The sequence below is a fragment of the Apium graveolens genome, chromosome 4 (genome assembly GCF_009905375.1).
Source record: "Apium graveolens cultivar Ventura chromosome 4, ASM990537v1, whole genome shotgun sequence".
NCBI classification, from domain to species: domain Eukaryota; kingdom Viridiplantae; phylum Streptophyta; class Magnoliopsida; order Apiales; family Apiaceae; genus Apium; species Apium graveolens.
Window position 1 is genome coordinate 119,744,451 of NC_133650.1, and position 26,064 is coordinate 119,770,514.

Here is a 26,064-nt window from a genome sequence, read left to right on the forward strand (position 1 = left end):
AGTCGCTTTCAACTTCTATTTGAATCTGTTATCATTGAGACTTCAGCATTATTCGTTAATACTTCATTTGAGTTATCCGTTGAGTCTCTAATGGATTATCCGTTGAAAGTGTCTTGAGTCATCCATTGAAGCTTTACATTTATCTGTTGATGATGAGTTCCGTTGCAGTTGACACTCTTTCACTTATACAAAATTATAATGCATCTTCTATTTACAATCTGGCAACCTATTTTGTATATCTTTCCAGTAGTCAACATGACTCATAATTAACTACAACTTCTAAACTTCTAAGCTGTTTGTTGCATACAGAAATGTGCTACAAACTTATTTAATACAAGCTACTCCATAAGTTGATGGTTACAAAAACATTTAACTTATCTACTTAGAGTATTTTGTTAAGTTATCATCAAACCTACAACATATTCCTAAAAACCTCCCCCAATTTATGTCTAATGGAATTATAGGCATAAATTCAGGTTAACTTGATGATAAATAAACATCCTAATATGTTAGGTCACACGCACTGTAGAAGGGGGTTGAATACAGTGTTTAGTACAATCAAATCGAATTAAAGAACACAAGTAACAGAAAACAAACTTTATTAAACTCTGTTACAATATGGAACTGTCCTCTCTCAGTGATGAACAAATTATCACGAGAGATGCTAGGGTTACAATGAATATTATTCTCGATAATGATAACACATATAGTGTAAACCCTATGTCTGTGTTTATATACTACACAGTTACAAGATAATCGCTAATTGATATGAAATATAATTCTGCTTCCTAAAATATATCAACTAGTTATCTTTTCTTCCAAGTATTCTATTCTTCATAGAATTCCTTCTTCATGCATATCTCTTCTTGCGTTTGTCCTGATCTTCTTTCCTTTCAATCAGTCGCCTTCCTTATCTGAAAGTCTCCTTAAGTCCTGATATTATCTCCTGATAAATATCTCCTGATAACTTAAGTTCTGACAACTTAAGTTCTGATATCTTAAGTCCTCACTTCAATATAAGTACTGATTTTCAGTTAAGTACTGATTTGTCCTGTTTAAGTAAGATCTGAAAACTAAACACAAATCATATTAGACATGACATTATCAAATATATCTAACAATCTCCCCAAACTTATAAATTAGCATAATATACAAGTTTAACTAATATTTGATGATGTCAAAAACATTAAGTACAAATGCATGAGAATTTGACTAGATAACTACAACTTACAGTCCTTGTAGCTTTACCATCTTTAACTTCTGATAACAGCTTCCGTCTGTATACATATCAGAATTTTAGAAGTTGTAGATCTTGACTTGGCTTTAATTACTGATCTCTTTGATGTCAGGAGTTGTTCTGAGATAGTTCTTTAACAAACATCTCTCAGCATATTTAAGTTCATCAATCATTCTCCTTTTAGCATTCTTCAATTCAACTGTATCTTCACCAATTTGAAAGATAGCAGCCCTGAGATTATTTATTCTAGCTTTCCTTATGTTCTGATCTAGTCTGATCAAATATGCCTTGTCAGACTCAAGATTGAATTCCATAGCCTTATAACCTAGAAAGGTAGTTATAATCTTAGCAGAGTTAGGCTTCATCTCGACAATATCACCCTTGTGATCTCTGTACTTGGGACATTATGTGCTGTCAGACTTTACAGAATAAAGCTTCTTCTGTCTCTAAATTTGAGTCTTCAAATAATTTGCAGCACTATCTGTTAATCTGTTCTTCACTTGAAGTAGGAATAGTACATGTTCTAGTTCTTCATAATACTTCAGTGGTATAGCATTCTGCCTAATATGGTAAACCCTTCCATCTGTCATAAAGTATAACAAGATGTGTTCTTTCAAGAATGTGTGGTAAACCATCTGTACAGATTCAAGCTGATTCAATCTTTCAGGAGTTACTCCAACACCTGGTTCACTTAAGGAAGTTAGATCATTGGTTGTGTTTTGTACTCTTCTTTCATCAGCACTACCCAATCCAGATTTATCTCTTGCTTCCTTTCCTGTAACAACTCTTGCTTCAAAACCACTTGCTGCAGCCTTCAAAGGTTGAGTCTGTTTAGCTTTGGTGAATCCTGGTAGGAGTAACTTTGAAGGTTTAACATGAGCAATGTCAGAGGTTTCCTTTAACTTATCTTCTGATATCAAGCAAACTTGAGCTATGTCAGAGGTTGCTTGCTTCAGTGTCATATCAGAACTTACTATATCTTGACTCTGAACAACTTGAACCATGTCAGAGGTTGTCTGAGAAATCTTCTTTGAAACCAGAGTAAGATTAGCATCTTCATCAGATATTTCTTCATCCATAGTAGGTACATAAAACTTTACAGGTTCACCAACTTTCTATTTGCCCTTGGACCTTGGATCTATCTTCATTTATGATTTGGCCTTAGTTGCCTCGGGATTTATCCTTTCTTCTATCACAATGCCTTTAGCCTTAGGAATTTTCTTTTCAACATCAGAAGCTTTAGATTTGAAGTTGACTTTTCTAACTTAAGTCTAGCTTCTTCTTCCTTTAGACTCTCAAAGTCCATTCCTGGATTTTCTTTCAGAAATAACTGTCTTGAAATTTCCTCATCAAGTTCCAGATGTTCATCAGAACTTATCATTTTACCAGTATCAGAAGTAATTCTTTTCCCAGTATCAGAACTTGTTCTTTGACTTGTAGTTCCAGTTCTACTTGATGAAAGACCTTTACCTTGACCATGACCTCCACCTATTCCAGAGTTTCCCTGGTCATCTTTCCCATCATCCTTTCCCTTCAGTGTCTTAATAGGTTAGCATTTGGACTTAATTACTTTCTCCCCCTTTTTGGCATCAGCAGGTAAAAGAAGAGAGACAAGCAATTCCACTGAGGACTGGATCTCATTGAGTTGAGATTGCTGAGAAGATTTATTCTTAAGAATATCATCAATCTGAGCATGTTGCTTCTTTTGAGTTCTCTCAATATTGGCAATTCTGTCAAAGGCAGGCTTAAAAATTCTGTTCTTTTCAAGTTTCACATTCATATCTTGCTGGAGTAAAGTTTCTTGAATTTTATGCACCTCGGCATGAGTTGTTGAGTGTTAACCTTGAAGGTGTCTAGTACTCAATGCAGTAACTCTTAGCTGTGTCTTGAAATCATCATTAACTAGCATCTCATCAGCTTTTTCCAAGTGCTCAGCAAGAATTCTTTCATTTGGAACAAAGGTAACTATGTTCCACTTCTTAGTCCACTCCTGTCCTCTAGGAGTTTCACTCCAAGGTACTGGTGCATCTCCTCTAACAAACTTTTTAACTAGTTCAGCTTTTGAAGGGGCTTGTAGAGGTGCATGTCCAGAAGGACCAGCTGCATCAGCATCTGCATTTGTAGCAGCATTACCAGTATCATCAGCATTTGCAGCATCAGAACTTACAGAGTCAACATCCTGTGATAAAAGAACAGTATGAGAGGTTATTGAGGCTTTAACATCATCCTATAAGTGCTGATCTGCTAATAAGTTCTGATCAATATCCATATTATGATGCTCACCTAAAATCTGATCTTCAGTATCTAGATACAGAGAAGGTGTTGTAGGCAATTCTGGATTGAAATTAGCATCAGAAATTGGTGTTGTTGGTTGAGTGATTTGAGCTGGTGGAGCTTCTAAGTACAGAACCTCAGGCACAATCTAGTTGTGAATATCAATCTCAGCACTTGTGCCTGGGTCTTCAGTATGTACTGGTTGAATTACAGGAGACACAGGAGGTGTAGATACTCTGTCTTGAGCAGTTTCCTGAATTGGTGACAATGGAGGTGTAGATGCAGTAGCTTTAACAATTGGCTCTTTTGATATCAGAGATTCCTGATCTCCTTCCTTAGTTGCTGCTTCCTCATCCTCTGGAACTGACTTAGCCCTATCCCTGTGAGCTCTTTGTTTCTTGAGTCTTTTTGAAGGTGGAGAGACTTTGGGAGCTTCTTCAGAATACATCTTTCTAAGCCTTTTGAGAAGCTTAGAACTCCCAGCTTTATTATCTTTCTGAGAAGAAATCTTCTCAACTTCTTTAACAACAGGTTCTGATACTGGAACATGTTCCTAACTGTCTGAATCATCTCTCAGAACAATCCTCCTTCTCTTCTGTTGTGTCTGAGGTACATACTTTGTCCTCTTAGGTTTGGAAGATGAAGGCCTCACAGGATGTGCTGATGGTGAAGGTTGAGATGTCTGTGATGGTTTGAAATATGTCCTAATGGAGGGTTGAGTAGGTTAAAGTTGAGATGTTTGAGGTGTAGTTGTGGTATGTTCTGATGGTTGTTGTGGTGGTTAAGATGTGCTGGTGGGTTGAACATCAGGGTAAACAGATGTGTAGGTTTGAGGATCAGCATTTACAAGAATCTGTTTCACAGACTGAGGTATCTGTAAGGGTCTAACCACTTACTTCTTAATGTCAGCATTTAACAAACCATTAAAAGCCCTTTTTGCAAGCTTAAAGGGTGGAATTAAATCAGTGGTAGGTTGGGGCTCATTATCACAACATAAATTATATATAAGCTGACAGAATCTAGCAAAATACACTACATTCCTATCTTATGTCATCTTATCCCCTATGAATCCTAGCACAACACTTGCAAAATCAAAGTGAGTTTGATGAATAAGAGCATACCCGATTTGCTGACTCATAATTGGAATGACATCAAAGTTGGAGCACTTATTGGCGAATGCCTTAGTGATACAATCGAAGAAAAAGCTCCATTCATTCCTGATATTTTCCCTTTTCAACTGTCCAAGCTTGCCCAAACTCTTCTCATAACCCAAACTGGCCATGAGCTGCTGTAGAACAGGGTCCTCCGCTATCGAGAATGTACAGCCTTCTGGTAAGTGGAGAGCTTAAAACAGGAGTTAATGAGCACACGAAACAAGTAAAAATTACTTATGCATTTACGAGTACCACTAACCCAAATTATGTTGACTGTTTAGATCTCACCCAAACATATTCTGATTTAAATATGACTGTTTCAGAGTGAACCACATATAAGTCAAGTAAAGAATCAGGATTTAATATCAGAACTTAGACTTAAATCAGAACTTAGCAGTCATCAGAACATGACTCCTTAACTCGAAAAGGGAATGCCTATTTCTGTAATTCTTCACATAAATACTGATTTCGTTTCTTCAGAACTTAATTAGCAGAACTTCCATCAGAACTTGTCCTCAAAATTTATGCATCTGACACTTAAACTATTCATCTAAAATAACATTTATCACCACAGTTATTTTCATCATTCATATGGAGTGTATGTGTGTGCAGTAAGCTAAATATCAGATAAAGATTAAAGTCTGATTCACTTCAGTACATCTTAAAAATAAGGCATAACTAAGAACTTTGCTCAAAATATGTCATTATTCTGAAGTCTACTGAAGAATGAGTTCATGCATGAGTCCACCTCAATTGTTTTGTGCTCATTTTATGCATCTTTTGAAATTCCTTTTTACAGTGCCTTCTCAGTGTAAGTGAGTCACGACTGCTTATCAGAATTTATGCTATTATCATAATATTTCTCCAGTAATCATAGAGTGTGAAAAGTCACCAAGAAAATATTTATTTTGCTTTTCTAATGCATATAACTTAATACCAGCAATGCACTTGGGTCTTCCCTTCCACATTTTTACTCTAGATCTCAAAGGAGTACCTGATTTTTATTTTCTTTTCTTTTCTTTTTCTTTTGATAAGTGAGGCTTATCAGCACTTAGTACATTCACCAGATTTACTAACATCAGAACTTAACAGATTAGAAGCATTATTCTAGTTTTTGACTTAGTAATAAGATAGATAAAGTAAACTTAACTAAGCTCAATATCAGAATTTGCTTGTGTTAAAAGATTTCCACATAAACAATTACTTCAAACATGGGACCTTTAGTATATTAGAGATTACTAGGTCAGCATCTAGCACAGTTATCCTAATTGGGGTGAATAGTCACAGAAACATGTATATCACTATCAGAGTTTAGAAATACACATCAGACAACAATCAGCACTTAAGCATTTTTCAATTTAAGCACATAATACATAAAGATAGTAATATCTGTAAATACTGATCTTAAAGTCTGATGTATCAGAACATAAACTAAGCAGATTTAGAGAAAGAACCTGAAACCATTCCAAGTTCATTTACCAATCTTGTAAAAGTAGCTTCACACAGTGGTTTTGTGAAGATATCTGCTAGTTGTTGATCAGTTGGAAAAAAATGCAATTCCACTGTACCTTCATCCACATGTTCCCTTATGAAGTGGTACCTAATGCTGATGTGCTTTGTCATTGAGTGTTGAACTGGATTACCTGTCATAGCAATAGCACTTTGATTATCGCAGTAAATAGGGATTTTAAAATATGTTAACCCATAATCCAGTAACTGATTCTTCATCCAAAGAAACTGTGCACAACAGCTTCCTGCAGCAATGTACTCTGCTTCTGCAGTTGATGTGGAAATTGACTTTTGTTTCTTGCTAAACCAAGAAACTAATCTGCCTCCAAGAAATTGGCAGCTTCCACTTGTGCTTTTCTTGTCAATTTTGCATCCTGCAAAATCTGCATCTGAGTAACCTATTAGCTTAAAGTCTGATTCTCTAGGATACCATCATCCTAGATCAGCTGTACCCTTAAGATACTTGAAAATTCTTTTCACAGCAGTTAAGTGAGGTTCTCTTGGATCTACTTGAAATCTTGCACAAAGACATGTAGCATACATGATATCAGGTCTACTAGCAGTTAGATTGAGTAGTGAGCCAATCATACCTCTGTAATCAGTAATATCTACTGATGTACCAGTATCCTTATCCAATTTTGTTGCAGTGGCCATGGGAGTGGATGCACTTGAACAATCTTGTATTCCAAATTTCTTCAGCAAATTTCCGGTGTACTTGGATTGACAAATAAAAGTGCCTTCTTCATTCTGTTTGACTTTAAGGCCTAGAAAATAGCTAAGTTCCCCCATCATACTCATTTGATATCTTGACTGCATCAGTTTGGCAAACTTTTTGCAAAGTCTGTCATTTGTAGGATCAAAAATGACATCATCAACATATATCTACACCAAAAGTAAGTCCTTTCCATGGTTGAGGTAGAACAATGTTTTGTCAATAGTTCCTCTATTAAATCCACTTTACAAAAGAAACTGAGCTAAAGTCTCATATCATGCTCTTGGAGCTTGCTTAAGGCCATAAAGTGCTTTGTCAAGCCTGTAGACATGATTTGGAAGTTTGGAATCTACAAAACCTGGAGGTTGTTCAACATATACTTCCTCTTCCAATTCTCCATTGAGAAAAGCACTTTTCACATCCATTTGAAAGACTGTAAACTTTTGGTGAGCAGCATAAGCCAAAAATATCCTTATGGCTTCCAATCTAGCAACTGGTGCAAATGTTTCATCATAATCAATTCCCTCCTGTTGAGAATATCCTTTTGCAACCAGCCTTGCTTTATTCCTTGTAATTATGCCATCACTATCAGTTTTGTTTCTGAACACCCACTTTGTACCAACAACAGATCTGTTCTTTGGTCTTGGCACTAGGGTCCAGACTTTGTTTCTTTCAAATTCATTTAACTCTTCCTGCATTGCTTGCACCCAATCAGCATCTTGAAGAGCTTCTTCCACTTTCTTTGGTTCAGTCTGAGAAAGAAAAGAATTATAGAGACATTCATTTGATGTAGCTGTTCTAGTTCTGACACCTGCATCAGGATTCCCAATAATTAAGTCAGGTGTATGTGTTTTAGTCCACTTCCTTGCAGATAGAAGATTTTCTCTAGAACTGGATGCTCCCCCATGATCCATGTTGTCTTCATCAATATTTTCTGATGCTCCCCCTGAAATTATGCTCTCTGAGTTGGATCCTTCAAAATTTGAGTTTCCAGAATTATCAGAACTTGGCTCATCAGAACTTGATGAATCGGAACTTGAAGAGCCAGTTGTAGGTTCTGATGCTTCTTGAGATGTGGTTGTATCTTCAGTATGCTCCCCCTGCACAGATGCATCTTCCTTTGGCGTAGTCACCACAGTTTCAATAACATTAGAGTTTAATCCATCAGAGTTTGCAGTATCAGGATTTAGACTGTCAGGATTTACAGTATCTGAATTTAAAACTTCATTTTCAAATCTCAGCTGATCATGATCATTGAAATCTTCAAGTCCGGTAATCTTCTTATCATCAAAAGAGACATTGATAGATTTCATGACAACTCTTGTTCTTAAATTGTAGACTCTGAAGGCTTTTGTGGAAAGTGGATATCCAACAAAAATTCCTTCATCGGCTTTTAGATCTAATTTGGATAGCTGTTCAGGATGAGTCTTAAGAACAAAACACTTGCATCCAAATACATGAAAATACTTCAGATTTGGCTTCTTTTTCTTCACCATCTCATATGGTGTCTTTCCATGTTTGTTAATGAGTGTTGCATTCTGAGTAAAACAAGCAGTCTGCACAGCTTCAGCCCAAAAATAGGTTGGTAGCTTTGCTTCATCAAGCATAGTTCGTGCAGCTTCAATAAGAGTTATATTCTTTCTTTCAACAACTCCATTTTGTTGTAGAGTTCCAGGAGCAGAAAATTCCAGCTTGATTCCATGGTCTTTTCAGAACTCTTCCATGATCGAATTCTTGAACTCAGTGCCATTATCACTTCTTATGATCTTCACATAATCTTTGACCAATTTATCCAGTTGCTTGACATGATCAATCAAAATAGATGCAGTTTCACTTTTTGTGTGCAAGAACTACACCCATGTGTATCTGGTGAACTCATCCACTATGACCATAACATATTTCTTCTTTGCAATAGACATGACATTCACTGGACCAAATAGATCAACATATAATAGGTGATAAGGCTCAAGAATTGATGATTCAGTCTTGCTCTTGAATGAAGATTTTCTTTGTTTTGCCTTCTGACATGAATCACAAAGGCCATCAGTAGAAAATACTGATTTTGGCAGTCCTCTCACAAGATCTTTCTTGACTAGTTCATTTATATTGTTGAAATTTAAATGAGAGAGTTTCTTGTGCCAATCCCAGCTTTCTTTCCAGTCATATGTCCTGAACATCCATTGTCCAGAACTAGGATGTTTTTCCTGTTGCCCTGCAATCACAAAGACCACTAATGATTAGTTTTAAGGACCCAGACTTGCTTGGATCCTTTGGCCTTATTAAGTTTGTTAACATTTACAGCGGATTTAGCATCAGAATTTATGTTAACAGTTTTCTTATCAGCATTTATAGTATCAGACTTTGCATCAGAACTTACACAAGAAGGAACAATGCTAACTTTCTTTAAAGAAGATTTTATTTGATAATAATCATAGTACAAACTATGATATTCCTTACAAGTATAAATGGAGTGTCATAAACTACCACAATGAAAACAAGGATTTTTTTGGCCTATATCTAACAGACTGACTCTTAACTCCTGACTTTGAAGGTAAGGAGTTTATGTTCTTATTCTTCCTGCAAAAAGAAGCCAGATGGTTAGAATTTCCACAGTTATGACATGTTTTTCTAGGAGCATTAGGAACAGGCTTATAATCATTGCTTTTATTTACACCTTCCTTTCCATTCCTATTTTTCCTAGGTGGCTTTACCCTGTTTACATTCTTAACATCTTTCAGCTTGTACTTAAGCTGCTTCTTTCAGTATGAAAGGCATAAGTAGTTTGAGGTACCTTTAACTCAGCAGCATCAGAACTGCTATCAGCATTTGCCATCAAGGCATAGTTCTCCTCACTTTCAGAATCGAAGTGTCTGTCCAGCTTTTCTTCTTTGTGACAAGAGCATTGCCTTTGTCACTCTTCACTTTCTTGTAATCATTAGATATGTGGCCTTTTTCACCACAGTTGTAGCATTTGACATTTGTGTAATCTCCTCTGTCATACTTTCCTCCTTTGAATTTCCTGTATGCAATTCTTGTGATTCCTTTCACCATAAGAGCACACAGCTTCATCATCTCCTCATCAGCATCCATCTCAGGTAAGCTTTCAGTTTCTGAGTCATCATCACTATCAGAACTTGATGACTCAGTATCAGACTTTGTGATGAGAGCTTTTCCCTTGCCTTTCTTTGAGATAGCTGCTTTGAGGGATTCCTCCTCAGCCTTAAGAGCAATTGTCCTTGACTTTCCTCCTTTCCTCTTGCTTCTTTGTTCCATCTCAAGTTCATGAGTCTTGAGCATCCCATAAATTTCATCAAGAGTTGTTTCTTCAAGATTATAGTTGTCTCTTATAGTTGTGGCCTTCAAATCCCAACTTTCAAGAAGAGCTAACAGGAATTTAAGATTGGAATCTTCAAGATCATATTCCTTATCAACTAGTGACAAATTATTCAAGAGTTTGACAAATCTGTCATATAAACCAGTTAATGACTCATCAGACTTTGAGTCAAAGTGTTCATACTCTTGAGTAAGTATTGTCTTCATGTTCTTCTTAATTGAATCAGTTCCCTGGCATCTTGTCTCCAAGGCTTCCCATATCTCATTTGCAGTCTTGCAGTTAATTACCCTGTTTGACATTACATTATCAATGGCACTATGCAGCAAGTGTCGTACCTTAGCATCCTTAGCAATTGAAGAGATATCTTCAGCACTGTAATCACTCTTCTCCTTTGGTACAGACTTTGCTGGTTCACCTGTAACTGCAACAGCGAGTTTGGTTGGCTTGTGTGGTCCTTCATTGATCCTGTCAAGCTATTCAGGATTTGTAGCTTCCAGAAACATAGACATCCTCACCTTCCATATGGGATATTCAGATGGTTTCAGTATGGGAACTATAATAGTCTCATATCGACTATGGATTTGAGTCTTAAGAGGTTCTTCAGTTTTGGTGGACTTGGTTGGAGTTTCTGCTTCAGACATGATTGATTTTGGATCTTAAATTGTTTGTGTGTTAACAGAAGGCTCTAATACCACTTGTTAGGTCAAACACACTGTAGAAGGGGGTTGAATATAGTGTTTAATACAATCAAATCGAATTAAAGAACACAAGTAACAGAAAACAAACTTTATTAAACTCTGTTACAATATGGAACTGTCTTCTCTCAATGATGAACAAATTATCACGAGAGCTGTTAGGATTACAATGAATATTATTCTCGATAATGATAACACATATAGTGTAAACCCTATGTCTGTGTTTATATACTACACAGTTACAAGATAATCGCTAATTGATATGGAATATAATTGTGCTTCCTAAAATATATCACCTAGTTATCTTTTCTTCCAAGTATTCTATTCTTCATAGAATTCCTTCTTCATGTATATCTCTTTTTGCGTTTGTCTTGATCTTCTTTCCATTCAATCAGCCGCCTTCCTTATCTGAAAGTCTCCTTAAGTCCTGATATTATCTCTTGATAAATATCTCCTGATAACTTAAGTTCTGACAACTTAAGTTCTGATATCTTAAGTCCTGACTTCAGTATAAGTACTGATTTCCAGTTAAGTACTGATTTGTCCTGTTTAAGTAAGATCTGAAAACTAAACACAAATCATATTAGACATGATATTATCAAATATATCTAACATAATAAAACTAAGACTGTAAGCAGTAGATAAATTATAAAATGCTTCAAATAAAATTTGAACAAAGGAAGTTGAGTATAGTTACATGTCATTTCAAGGTGTTCCTCTAGTCTGACCTGATTATTTCTTTTTCCTTGAATCCCTAGTCCTCTTTCCCATCCTGTTAGGTAATGAATACAACACAGGGGGGGTGAATGTATTTTAGACAATTTTAATGGCTTTTTGATTATCTTAAACTTGGTGAACAAAGCAGATAATAAATGTAAAAATATTATGCTAACTAAACTAAAGACAATGCACACAATATTTCAAAACTCACTTAATTTTATATAAAAATCAAGCTAGTATTTTGCTACAAATTTCCGGGTTCTTGATATGTTAAGAACTCAGCTTCCCCTTGAGAGAGTTATAAGATTTCTAGATCTATTTTGTTACAACTAAAACAACGCATCCATTGTTTACTTTATAGAACAGTGAATACTAGTTTTACACAACATGCAATAGCATGTACTAAACCCTACTTTAAGTTAACTAAAACTTTCTATTTCCGGCTTAGTGTATCTTTGCAAATCAGGCATGTCTGTGACTTTATATTGTCATTTTATCTTGGCCTTTGATCTTGTACTCTTCAAGATGCTTTTGTAGACTTTTCAAATTAGTGATTGGTTTGTTTGTTCGTTGACAATCTTTGATATTTAACTGGTATGCACTTTGTACTTTGAGTTTTACCTCGAGTTCTCCAGTTTATTATATAGAGAAATCGACATCTCGATAAGTATAATGGCTTATCGAGATCTCTCATTACTCTATAGTTGTTTTGACTTATCAAAGTTTCTAAGTTCTCTATAAGAGAATTTGGCTTGTCGAGGTCTCCAATCTTCATATCTTCATTTGGCTTGTCGATATCTCTGAGACTTCTTTATAAGCTTTTCTTGATTTTTCGATAAGTCATTCTGGAGTTCTCGAATAACTTCTCTATAACACTTATTATGTGACTTGTAGATTTATTGACTTGGAATGTTTTTCCCAAAACAGATATATTCAACTCCAAGTTTCTTCACACTTTCTCTGAGGCATGATCTTCATAATATTCTTCCAGAGTTTATTCTTAGGCTTGAGGCTGTTTATAGAAAAATACTCCAATCTAATCTATTTACATTTTTACAGACTTAAGTGATACAATACAAAATGCAAACTTAGATTATCATATAACTTACTTTGGGCTGTCAATTTGACTTAGTCTTGTTGTAGCACAGGCATGTCTTGTACAACATAACCTCTTGTCATTTTCCTCAATTTGGTTTTAGAGTTGTCTAAAGAATTCAGCTTTATTATCATTATTGAGATCCAGCATCTCATGCATTTCTTTGAGTGTATCATTGCCTGATATTTGTATATGGTCTTCAAATCTGAAAAATCTTTTAAAACCCTTTTCATCTTTGAACTTCATCATCCAATAAGGTCTCAAATGCATTGTATCACCATTGTATGGGATAGTTAAATCTCTAGGCCGTGCATTTGGATCTCTCCAGCTTTGTCTAATTTGGCTGATCTTGCTAAGTACTTATGATTTGACAACTTTGGTGAAACCATAATCCTTCCTCATTGCAGAGAACACCTTCACCAGGAAATTGTAGCCTTCATTGAGAATTTTCTGTAGAGGCCAAGTGATCTCCTTGCCTCCCTTGTATTTAAACACCAATCTTTCTGGCAGCTTGTTGTAAGAATTAATTCCCCTTACTTCATCTAGCTCATCCAAGAAAAGATTAATATCTAAAAAATATTTGATGTCACAGATGAATAGTTGATCATCTTTGTCGACTTTGGGCTTAGGTTTAGAGAACACTTTGAGTTGAGGTGGGTTTGACTTGACTCCTACACTTTTCTTTCTTGGATTTCTCTTTTTGGTGGGCAATGGTAGATTGAGTTCAGGTAAAGGCAAACCGTCCCAATCTATGGGTTCATCTTTAGGTATACTAGGCTCACCATGAAAATTGGTGCCTGGATGAACCTTGAATTCAACAGGTTCTACAGTGGGCATAGTTGGTTGACTAGTAGTTGTAGATTGAAATTGCTCAGTTTCCTTTTCAGTAGAACTAGATGGACTTTTTGCCTTAGCTTTCTTTCTATTCCCTTTTGCCCATATTGGTCTTGATTCTTCATGCTTTGGTTCATCAGCTAAAGTTTTTTTAGTTTCAGTTGATTTAGCAGGCATTTACCACTTTCTTTTCACTAATTTAATGGCCTGATTCTTCCTACTTCGCTGAGCTCGTAGCCTTCTATTTCTTCTTCTTTAGCTTCCCAAAACTGAGGGTGCCCAGTCATCACACAAATCATCTTGCCATATCTATAGATTCTTGCAATTCTTGATCTTAACATGACATCTTTGGTGATCTTGAAGCTTGCAATTGATGCAACCATCAGTTTATCTTCATCTGGCCTAGGAGAAGGATAATTAGCCAATATTGGGTGCTTTGTTGATATTTGACACTTGCTTGTTTAGGCTTCAGCACCACAAAGTTGTTGAACTCATTCTTTATTGAGGGTTTACCATATCTCCTTTTCCTAGTTGCATTTCATCCATGGTGATTGGCTTCAACTGAGTGAAATACTTCACAGATTGATCCTGAGTAGCATTTAAGCCAAAAACCTTTGTAATTCTGTCGTCAATCCTTTGCTCTTTGATCTTGAGCTCAGTTACTGCAAGATTGATTAAATCAATATTGTCCAATGTTGGTGGCTTAGAGATAGTGATAGTTGCCACTATCACCTTGTTGACTTGAATATGCACATCATTCTCCCCCTTTTTGTTATCATCAAGTAAAATAGGGTTTGAAGTTTGAGCAGCCACCAACTGTTGAAATAGTTGAGTTTAAGTTGTTTGATTTGATAGTATCTTGGCCACTGACAATTGTCAATCTTGAACTCAATGCCTCAACCTTCCTATTTCGATCACCTTCTTTTCTAAGTTTCTGTTGAATATCCTTCATTGTTGACTCAGGAAGCTTAATCTCTATTTTCTCATTGAGGTTTTTCTTGACTACATCAATAATTTTCTTGAGCTCATCCACATCTTGATTTTGTTTAAGAGTCTAAATTTTATGCAGCTGTAGAGATTCAAGATGGGCTTCTAGAAGACATCTGGTACTAGCATTAGTGGTGGCTTGAATGGTTGATTGAGTCTGATGAATTAGCTTGAACATTGTGGAGTTGAAATGATGATAACTGCAATCCATTGTTAGCATCCAAGCTGGAATGTCTGTAGATGAACTAGGAACTTTATCTCCCCATATGTCCATGCTAGTTACATCAATATCTTCCCCATTTGACTCATCACCATAAAAGTCACCAGAATCATACTTGAAATCATCACCAACTGTAGGTGGAAGAGAGTTGATTGCATCATTTACTCTTAGCATTGTAGCTGTAGTATGTACCGGATTAAGAGTCCTCTCTACTTTCTCATTGCCCTGAATAGCCAATATTTGGTAGGCTGTAACAAGGTGAGTAAATGTCTCAGCATCTACAGAAATAGAATCTATAAAAGCTCTGTATTCTTGCTGATATAATATTTTCCTTTCAGCCTCATTGACATTCATTGACTCACTTGCAATAGTGTTCAACCTTATTCTTCATGTACCTGCTTTTCTCTCATTTTCTCTCTCTTTTTGCATCAAGGGTTCCCCTTGGCTTCCCACCCTCACACCCTCACCTTCACCATCTAAGGTGGGACTCCTCTCACTCACTTTTACCATGCTGGAAGAAAAAGCATGTGGAAATTCACTCATTTCCTCTCCTTTTGAATGAGAGCAACTCAACCTCTCACTCAAGTCACTCCCTTCCTTCAAACCTATGAGTGATTGTACAACTATTAAGTCATCTACACTTGTCACAATTTTGGAAATATTAAGTTTTGTGGAGACTGACAATGGATAAGTGATATCCGTCGAAGTAGCAGTTGTGAGTGTCAACGGATAGTTGCTGTTAAGTTTCTCCGTCGAGGGACAATCACTTATCGACGGATAAGGAATATCCGTAGAAGAGGTAGAAATAAAAGATTTAGGATTTGAAACTATGGTTGAGTCTGTAGAGATTGATTTTAGATTTTTTTGCACAGACTCATCATTAATTTCAGAAAGAAAGGGCAAGTGAGCCAACAACTCATCAATAAGATGATGCTCAATTGCTGTAGATTTTGGCTCTTCCGTGAATTTTAAAGATGGGGAATCAGGAATTGATGTGTTTATCATGTCCACATCCAGTGAGTTTGTGGGAGAATTATGTGTGTGTGGTGTATTGATAATGAGAGAATTTGGCCATGACTCCACATTTATTGGAGCCACATCTTGTTTGGGCCTTAGTTTCCACGACATCTTACTCCAATTTCTTCTTCATGGTTTATACCCCCTTAAATTTTCAGTTTAGTTAAATATGTATATTCAAATTATATAAAAATTAAAAATGACCCCCCTTAATTTTTGCAAAAAAAGATTGCCCCATACTCAAAGTTTTTCGATGACAAAAATCTTTTCATTGGGGCAACATTTATAAGTAAAAGTTATACATTTTTTGTTTTAAAAAAATATGAGTTACAAATGACCCCCTTAATTTTTAAAAAAAGAAAGTAGAAGTTAGGAATATATGACAAAAAAAGATAGGAATAGATATTGAATGAGCATTTCTAGTTAAAACACTTCAACACCATTAATTTTGATTTTGATAGAATTATAATGAAGTTAATATGAAGTTGATTTCTTGCCTATCATGCCTTAATCCACATAATTCTTTATCAGCTTTTAATTAAAATTATGTCCTTCAGAATTTGATCAAATACGTTTTCTAATAACTTGAAGGTCATCTTTTTAACTATATGGTTGACACAAAAAATAAAGTTGATTTTCAAAATTTAAATGGTATTCTTGACCTCGTTCACAAGATAGTTGAAAAATACAAAAATAGGGGTGTAATTCGGTCCGGGCGAGCCGGGTTTAATTGAGTCGAGCCGGCTCATTTAGTTAAACGAGCATAAACCTCTTACAATGAATTTGCAGCGATATCTCATTTCTGGGAACCCGACTCGTTAATTTATTACGAGTCGAGTCGAGCCAGCTCATTTAGCTAAACGAGTCGGTTTTAACGAGCCGGGCGAGCCAGCTCCTTCAATTTTACACTAAATCGAGCCTAAAATGCTATCCGAATTCGGCTCGTTTAATTTTACGAGTCGAGTTGAGCTGACTAGTTTAATCAAACGAGCCGAAACCTCTACCCGAAATCGAGTTTGTTTACGAAACAAGCCGAGCCGAGCCTAGTAAAACGAGTTCGAGCAGGGCGAGTTCGTGAGCTGCCCGGATCGATTACAGCCTTACACAAAGATATTGAATATCCTTGGGTTTATATGTTGGTAAAATTGTCAGGATTTTCAGCCGAAAATATTATCAATAATCTAATATATAAGATCTTATATTTGATTTTTTTTAGTCAAGCACGAGTTTATTTCGAGTCGAACTCGAGCAGAACATGCCAAATGCTCGGCTCGAGCTCGTTAAAAATTTTTTTTGACCCCCGTTAAATTCGAAACTGGATCTGCCACTGTTTATACAGTTAGATTATTTTTAGGGTTCCGTGTGATCGATTTTTTTGGGATGAAAGGTTAGTTTAGGTGGGAGAGACAATAATAGAGGAGTTACACTAATATTTATTTTACTTTGACATTTTTAGGGTGAAAGTCTAAAATAACCAAATTTTAAAGACGGCTGCCCAAATTACCCACGCTGAAAACAGGTGCCCAAAATAACCAGAGAGACACGCATACAAGAAATGCGTGGACAATACACGCATACAACATATGCGCATAATGTAAAAATTTTAAAGGTATGCGCATACAGTATATGCGTATGCTTCCTTTTCGCATACGGAATATACGTATGCTTCGTTTGCCACGTCAGCTCACCGAAAAATTTTGAAGCTATACGTATTTGATGTATGCATGTAGGACAAACGCATTTGTTATATGCATGTTCAAATGGTTATTTTGGGCACTTATTTTCAGCGTGGGTATTTTGGACAGTCACCTCTAAATTTTGGTTATTTTGGATATTTTCTCACATTTTTATCCGTCTCCTTACTTTAATCAGTGAAGCTATCTAATGTCTGTTAGTGAAAATTGATGAAATACAATCGATTGTTAAAAATATTAAATTTGGATTATACCAGCGCTTAACTTTATACGTAATTTTTTTTTATGCTAAAAAATTATATCTTATGGCATCGCAGTGCAGTCAAGTCTAAGTATTAACGAAGATCTGTGCGTTTTCGACCTAGTAACATGAAACCGAAGATGCAAACTATTAATCCACGGAGAGAAATGAAGCATCACGTGAGATGATAACGTAGATAACAGTGACAAAGTATGTTACTATGTTCATCTTTTGACTTAACTGGTACAGAAAAATAAATAAATAAAGAAAAAAGTACTTTAGATATTAAAAGAAAAAAGAACACAAAGATAAAGCGAGAAATGAGTGGAGGAGGGTTGACGTTAAGTAAAGGCAATTGGCAGCGGACACTACAAGTCTTGTTTTTATTTGTATTTGTACATCTCAATCCGACTCTTTTGACTTTGTTGTCCACCTCATGTTTATTATTATCTCAAATAAATATATATTTGTGTTTATATATTTATGTATGTCATATATTCCCCTAGAAATAATTAATAATATAAACATAATTATCATAATTTGATGTTAAATTATTTTGAATTTTGTATTCTTTAGCAAGTAAAATGTGTATAAAAAATATTAGTCCAAACTCCATCCCAACCTCCACCTACATGTGTCCTACTATCTTCTAAAAATCAAACCAAGCAAAATGAAAATAAACAAATGGCTTTGAATCCCATCTTCTTAAAACACTCACAAGACTTGCATTACATGAAATGACAAACCCCATCATACATCAGCATCAAGAATAAATAAGCCGTCCCCAACTCAACTGTTTAGCTTACCCTTTCTCCTCTTATTTTGATTTTGGTCAACAGCCCCTAAAGACTAGATAGTACCACTGGGTCCACAAACACACCCATCATTTTTGACCATTTCATCCTCTCCCATTTTCTTCTCTTTCCCTCAATTTTTCTTTATTTGATTTTGGTGATTCTCACCCCTTTGAACAGAAAAAAGGGGCCTCTAGGTAAAGACACTATAGTCATCAAAAGAATACAGAAAACACAATGCACTATGCATAGACCAAAGACCAAGAGTAAAGCAATCAACAAATGGAGGTACACACAACACTTTCTTTCCCTTTCTCTTTTCCTAGGATGCTAAACTTGTGAAAGTTGACAAGTAAACACACAACAATGATGAATTTAAAAAGAAAAAAGAGATGAAAAGCATAGCAATTTACATGAAACCAATTAATTAACCAATCATCCATAACACATTAACACCCCCATGAGATCTTAAACATACATATGATTGTATCTAACGCTACAAATCCATAGTCACTAAAAAGAAAGAAATAAAGATAGTAGAAGTAGTACTATAACTAACAAGTCTAAGTTGATTGTTACCATTCAAGCACTTAGCAGAATGGTGATGGTTGATATTGCCAGATATCAAAGTTTCATTTCCTTTTTCGATGACATAATTTAGAAATGTAAGTAAACTAAGAAGACTCTAAAATGTGAGCCGGAGATGAATCCGGAAGCGAAAGAGAATGGTTGTGATCGCCTTCATAAGTCACAATTAGCATACTAGGATCATCCAAAGCTCTCTCCACATGTTTACGAGCTGGGCATCCTCTTACACTACTACACTTGTAATAACCCCTGTATAATTCACAAGAACGCATATACATAAGCCCAAATGTAATCTAATTCTAATGTCTTCACTAAGAAAACCCTTATAAGTTATTGTTAATCAGGGACTAATTCAACTCAAATTACCTAGGATGTGGGGATCCTTTGATCGGCTTCTGTCCATACTTTCTCCACGAATAATCATCAGGTGGAATATCGGAAAGTTTCATACTAATAGCCGGAACCCTAATCACCCTCTTCATCCTCAACTTCCTGCTGTTCAACATTTCACTTAAAACATTAGATTTCAATCACTAACAACAAAAACCAACAACCCATTACAAAACATACAAAAACACAGACATATAATTAAACTATTACCTTCTTTTCGAGCAGTGACACCTGCCGGAAGACCCACTACACTTGCCGGAACCTCCATTCTCCGATGAACTACACTTCCTCTTCAACAAACAAGCCGAAAGAGGCGGCTTCCCAACCTGAAACCCAGACGATGACGACACTTGTTGCTTACTCTCCGTATCTCCAGTCAACGACGACATAAAAGAATTAGCCCGTGAAAGCGCCGGCGAGTAAGAAAAACTAATCGTCTTCGAAACCGAGTCTTTCCGTTCAATCACTCCAATTCTCGACACCCCATAACTATTTTGATCTATCTGATAATTAACCGGCGGTGGAATTTGCTGAATCGGCGTCGGACAATAAACTTTATTTTCCGGCGAAACAGAAACAGGTTTAGAAAAAACCGGCGCTCTTCTGAACCGGGCATGACCGGTTCGAGTTCGGTCTAGTAACGAAATAACTTTCTTGAACTTGGTTACAGCCACATCAGCCACAGCTCTACAATCCATTTCAATTTTCTTGTCATCACAAATTTCATTATCTTGAACCGTGCCTTGTTGTTGAGACAATAATTTGATGAGTTTTCCTACACTTTCTAGACCAGAAGCAGCTTCTTGAACAGCGGTTTTTTCTTCCATATGAGAAATATAAGTGGTACTATTGTTGTTGGCTGTGTTAGAATTGTAGCCAAAAGACATGAGTTCAGTTGCAGCCATGATGTTTCAAAAAAGTGTCATGTAAGAAGGAGAGTTGGGAGAGAAGAATAGGTTGGAGAAGAGTCACCGGTTTGGTTTTTTAATGATAGATACAGATGATTGTGTGAATAAATACCAAGGCACATATCACATATGTTTTGTGTATATGTCAAAATAGTGACAGTGGAGATGGTTAACTAATAAGAGAACTAGAAAATTTTAATTAGATGGTAGGTAACAAAAATAGGAGAAAGTATAGTATGAGTCACAAACCTCTCTCAATTTGTCTTTTTAAATACCAAAAATAATAAGAATAATATGGTGTCCTCCTAAATAAACAATTGTTATTATATTGCATGCATGCGAAAGGAAGGAGTGGTGTGGTTGTTTAGAAATTACTCGGCACTAGCAAATGATAAAAAATATTAATTAAAAGTTTTAAAATGAAGTTAAAGAAATTTTTCCAAAAGTCTATATGTTGGACCTCATTAGTCCCCCTGATTTCATATAGTGTATTAATTAAAAATATGATTTCATTGAATTTCGAAAATCAGAATTAATAAAATAATGTATAGGTTTATAATTTATCCACGATTTTTAAAAAAATTGAGTACTTTTTCGGTTATTTTTTTCAAATATTTTTATTATTTTATTGGAGATTTTTGAAAAAATAATTGCTTTTTATAACCATCAACTCAATAACAATAATTAAGTATTTAATATTACTAATTTGTAAATAAGTGGATTTCATCTAGAAAAGACTAATAAGTCAAGAAAGTTGAAAAAAAAAAACAAGTCAAGAAATAATACAAACATTTTATTTGGTCATGGTTAAGTATTATGGTGAAAAATGTTTAAAATACTAGTAAAAAATTGACAAATTAACATGGTTTATAAAACAGGGTGGTTAGATTAGCAAAAATGGAGTCCGTCAAATGTAGGTACGAAGAAAGATCTAACCACTACGAGGTAGGGGTGTACGCGGTTCGGATCGGATCGGTTTTGGGTAAAAGTCGAACCAAACCGTGAAAAGCGGTTTTAGAAAATTGTCATCCGCGGTTTTAGAAAATTGTCATCCGCAACCGCAAATGCGGTTGCGGTTAACCGCGTCAATTGCGGTTGCGAATTTGCGGTTATGGCGGATCGGTTTGCGGTTCAACCACTTATTTTAAAATAATTAATAATTTGCAAAAAAATAAATTCGGAATATTAATAAATTCAAATTTAAGTTACGTGATAAATTTACATTTAAAAATAAAATACAAACTAATGTTCCGTGTGGAGCAAAAATATTAAAAACATACAAAAATATGGAAGCGAGAGAAAAGAAAAAAGAAAAGGATAAAAAAAATTATATATTGATTACATTTTTCATTTCTTTGGTTATATATCTTATAATGATTGTAAATCTTATGATCGAAATCTTAACATTAACCTAAAATTAGTTAATAAATATGCATATTTATTAATTTATATGATATCAAGTACATTTTTGGAAATATATTTTATTATAAATATATGTTGCGAGTTGCGGTTACGATTTCGCGATTCTCAAAAATTTAAAACCGCATCCAAACCGCGAATAAGCGATTTTTAAAATTTAAATTCACAATCAACCCGCGTTTCACAATTATCCGCAAAATACGGTTCGATTGCGAGCGGTTGGATGCGGTTGAGCGGTTCGTTTATACACCCCTCCTACTATGAGGGTTTGCTCTCTCACATTCTAGAGATACGTGAAGAAAAAAAATACATGTAAATATATTTAACTCAATTTCTTATGTTTCAAGTTTTGTCCTTGTCTGAATGTATGAGTGGGAGACATTGACCTTTTCTGAAGTGTGGGGTCGAGTGAGGTGGGAGGAAGAGACCTCTGCCGTCCGATGGGTTTATATAAAACGTTGAAATACGGAGGACTAAATTGTTGGGTAGCATGACTAGTTTGTTTTTTAATGCATACGTTATTTGACTTCTGTCCATCCAAGATTTGTGTTTAGCACCGCGTTTGGTGTTTGTTGTACATTCCCCCCTTTCACGCTTATAATTCACACACTTCCATTATTAAGTTCTCTTCCTATTTGATTAATTAAATATACATGTAAATTTTGTTTCTGCTCCAGCTTGCTTTCAAATTATATAATATTGGCTGCACGTAAGTTTGGAATGAAGATGGGAGAGGGTAGATCGCATGCCATTCTATGCCTCTGTCTAAACTTAGATGGAGTAATATTTTGTGTGTTTGCGTCATCTCAGTTTATGGTTTTTTTAACCGTGTAACTAAAATTTTGCGAAATGTTCTATGTAGGCGTACAGTATATATAATGAATCGGCGGGGCTAATATGGTAATCGTATTAAATTTTGATTTTTCATTTATCTTTTCTTTTATTCTTAAACTCAAAAACGAATTTGGATAATACATAACTCTCTCAGAAAAGGTAAAAATGACATGAATAACAATTTTAGAATATAGATCTGGAAATTAACTTTCTAATTATATTTTTAAAATAATTTTTGAGTGTACGATTTATTTTATATGAATTTTACAAGATTACGCTTAAAATAGAAATATAACCCAACAAAATTATTGTAAAATACGCTGATCACGAAATAATTTCATTTATCATTTTTAGAATGTCTAGGACTATTTCGAAGATAATAAAATAAATTTCACGCCTTGACCATACTCAGATAATTATATATATATATATATATATATATATATATATATATATATATATATATATATATATGTTCAATAAACCTTATTTAAATCAAATAAATCCCTTAAAATCATTTAGAAAAAAAATTCCAGATCACATAATCATGCACATTAACTGACAACAACATAAACTCACATATCATGACTCGTATTGAAACATACTCAAGCATAAAATTTTCCCATTTTATTAATATTCACTTTTTGCGTAACGGGTCGCGTCATGACTGATGGCCCGACGCTGAGCGTTTTCAACTACGCTTCATAATCATACTCTTTATACTAGGTAACACGCCAAACTGGAATATAATATTCATTTAAACATTCTCATTTTACATAATAACACATAATTCATCTATTTACACTTTACTCGCATAATTAATTCACGAAAATTCTCAGTCGTTACAATCTACCCACTTAAAAGGATTCCGTCCTCAGAATCTAGTTTAAACAAACAAATGGGGATACTTCTCTCGCATTTCACTTTCTAATTCCCACGTCGATTCCTCTATCTTAGGATTTCTCCACAATACTTTAACTAGAGGTACAACTTTATTTCTGAGTGTCTTCTCTTTTCGATCTAAAATTTGAACAGGTTGTTCCACGTAAGATAGATCTTGCTGAATTTCTATGGTTACAACTCGATCACATGACTGACATCAACATTATATTTCTTTAGAAGAGAAACGTGAAACACGTTATGAAGATGTTGCATCTGCGGATTTAACGCTAATTCATATGTCACTTTTCCAATTTGACTTAGCACTTCGAAATGTCCAATATACCTAGGACTCAACTTTCCTTTCTTCCCGAATCTGGATAAACCTTTCTACGGAGATATTTTTAACAACACTTTGTCTCCGGGTTTGAATAACACATCCTTTCGGCTCTAGTCTACATACTTTATTTGTCGATCTTTAGCAACTATCAGCCTTTTGCGAATCACTTCCACTTTCTCTTTCGTTTGTTGCACTAATTCTGGGCCTAGCAGCTTGCCCTCACCAACTTCATCCCTATAGGTAGGGGATCTGCATCTTCTTCCATACAACGCTTCAGAGGGCAGCATGCCGATACTCGCGTGGTAACTGTTGTTGTAGGAAAACTCAATCAATGGTAAATGACCGTCCCAATTCCCTTTAAAATCCAATGCACAATTCTCAACATATCTTCAATCGTTTGAATAGTCCTTTCGCTTTGTCTGTATGTCTGCGGATGATACGCGGTGCTCATTTTCAACTTCGTTCCCAAATGATCATGAAATTGTCGCCAAAATCTCGAGTTAAATCTCGGATTTTTATCAGATACGATAGACACTGGAACTGCATGACGCATCACGATCTCATCCAAATACATCTTTATTAACTTTTCCAATGATAATCTTTCGTTGATAGGCAAGAAATGCGCTGATTTTGTTTGTCGATCGACTATTACCCAAATTGCATCATGATTAGACTTAGTCTCTGGCAATCCTACCATGAAATCCATCGCGATATGCTCCCATTTCCATTCAGGCATATCCAGTAGTTGAAGCAATCCACTCGGTCACTGATGTTCCACTTTTACTCTTTGACACGTATAACATTTACTTATCCATTCCACGATCTCCTTTTTCATGTTCAGCCACCAATAATTTTATTTCAATTTCTTGTACATTTTCGTACTTCCAGGGTGAATCGAAAACCTCGAGTTATACGCTTCGTGCAAAATCTCGTGCTTCAATTCCACAACGTTAGGAATCCAAATACGCGAACCAACACGATATATTCCTTTTTCATCCTTTTGAGCTCTCACTTCTTCTCTTGTCAATTTGTCCTTTTCGTGATTCATCACTTGTTCTTGACAACATCGAATCTTTTTCAAATTTTTTGGCTGAAATGTCATCGCATACATTACTTCATTTGCAACTTCTAGAACTCGCACTTCTATTTCCAATTTCTCAAATTCCTTGATTAACTCTTCAGAATAAGTCAACCCATTCAACCTTTCATTGCGGCTTAATGCATCTGCTATAACGTTCGCTTTCCCAGGATGATAACTTATCGTACAGTCGTAATCCTTAATCAATTGCAACCATCTCCGTTGCCGCATGTCTAATTCTTTCTATGTAAAGATATATTTTAAGCTCTTGTGATATGTGTAAATCTCACACTTTTCTCTGTATAAATAGTGCCTCCAAATCTTGAGAGCAAACACTATTACTATTAATTCCAAATCATGTGTAGGATACTTCTATTCGCGTGGCTTTAACTTCCTTGACGCATATGCTATTACCTTTCTGTGTTGCATTAGCACACAACCTAGTCCTTTATACGAAGCATCGCTATAGATTACAAACTCACCCTTTTCATCGGGTAGAACCAGTACTGGTGCAGTTACTAGCCTTTTCTTTAGCTCTTAAAACTTTACTCACACTTATCTTTCCAAACGAACTTCTCGTTCTTCCTTGTCAACTTAGTCAATGGGACAACGATCTTAAAAAAATCTTGCACAAATCTTCTATAATATCCTGCTAGTCCGAGAAAACTTCTTACTTCCATAGGAGTCTTTGGCCTATCCCAATTCATCACAGTTTCTATCTTTGCGGGATCGACTTTAATACCTTCACTGTTAACTACATGTCCAAGAAACTGAACTTCCTTTAGCCAAAATTCACAATTAGAAAACTTCGCGTATAACTTCTCTTTTCTTAAAATTCCCAAAGAGATCCTCAGATGTTCCATATGTTTCACTTCCGTCTGGGAGTATAACAAGATATCGTCAATAAACACTATTACGAACTTGTCCAAATATTTTTTAAACACTTTATTCATGAGATCCATAAATGCAGCTGGAGCATTCGTCAAACCGAACGCCATTACCAAGAATTCATAATGCCCATATCTTATTCAAAATGCTGTCTTGGGTATGTCTTCCGCTTTAATCTTTAGTTGATGATACCCAGATCTTAAATCAATCTTTGAGAAACAA

At 35.4% G+C, this 26,064-nt stretch overlaps 1 protein-coding gene across 2 annotated transcripts; it reads right to left on the bottom strand.

Moving 5' to 3' along the window:
• Positions 1-18,926: 18,926 nt before the first annotated feature.
• LOC141719328 (putative WRKY transcription factor 15) lies at positions 18,927-20,648 on the bottom strand. 2 transcript variants are annotated; one of them, XM_074521699.1, is made up of 3 exons: positions 19,707-20,648; positions 19,473-19,598; positions 18,927-19,355 (listed from the first exon to the last, which is right to left on the bottom strand). In XM_074521699.1, the coding sequence occupies exons 1-3, from the start codon at positions 20,399-20,401 to the stop codon at positions 19,193-19,195; spliced, it is 984 nt and encodes a 327-aa protein (XP_074377800.1). In that variant the 5' UTR covers positions 20,402-20,648; the 3' UTR covers positions 18,927-19,192. The 2 variants fall into 2 exon arrangements, with proteins under 2 accessions (XP_074377800.1, XP_074377799.1); XM_074521698.1 differs by having other exon boundaries at positions 19,473-19,601; positions 19,707-20,645.
• Between the last annotated feature and the right edge of the window lie 5,416 nt (positions 20,649-26,064).

Excerpts from the sequence above, each read along its gene's own strand:
- LOC141719328 (XM_074521698.1), bottom strand. The coding sequence starts at position 20,401 with ATGGCTGCAACTGAACTCATGTCTTTTGGCTACAATTCTAACACAGCC. Across the intron at positions 19,602-19,706 it reads TGTCACTGCTCGAAAAGAAG|CAGGAAGTTGAGGATGAAGA; the intron begins GTAATAGTTTAA and ends AATGTTGAACAG. Across the intron at positions 19,356-19,472 it reads AAAGGATCCCCACATCCTAG|GGGTTATTACAAGTGTAGTA; the intron begins GTAATTTGAGTT and ends TGAATTATACAG.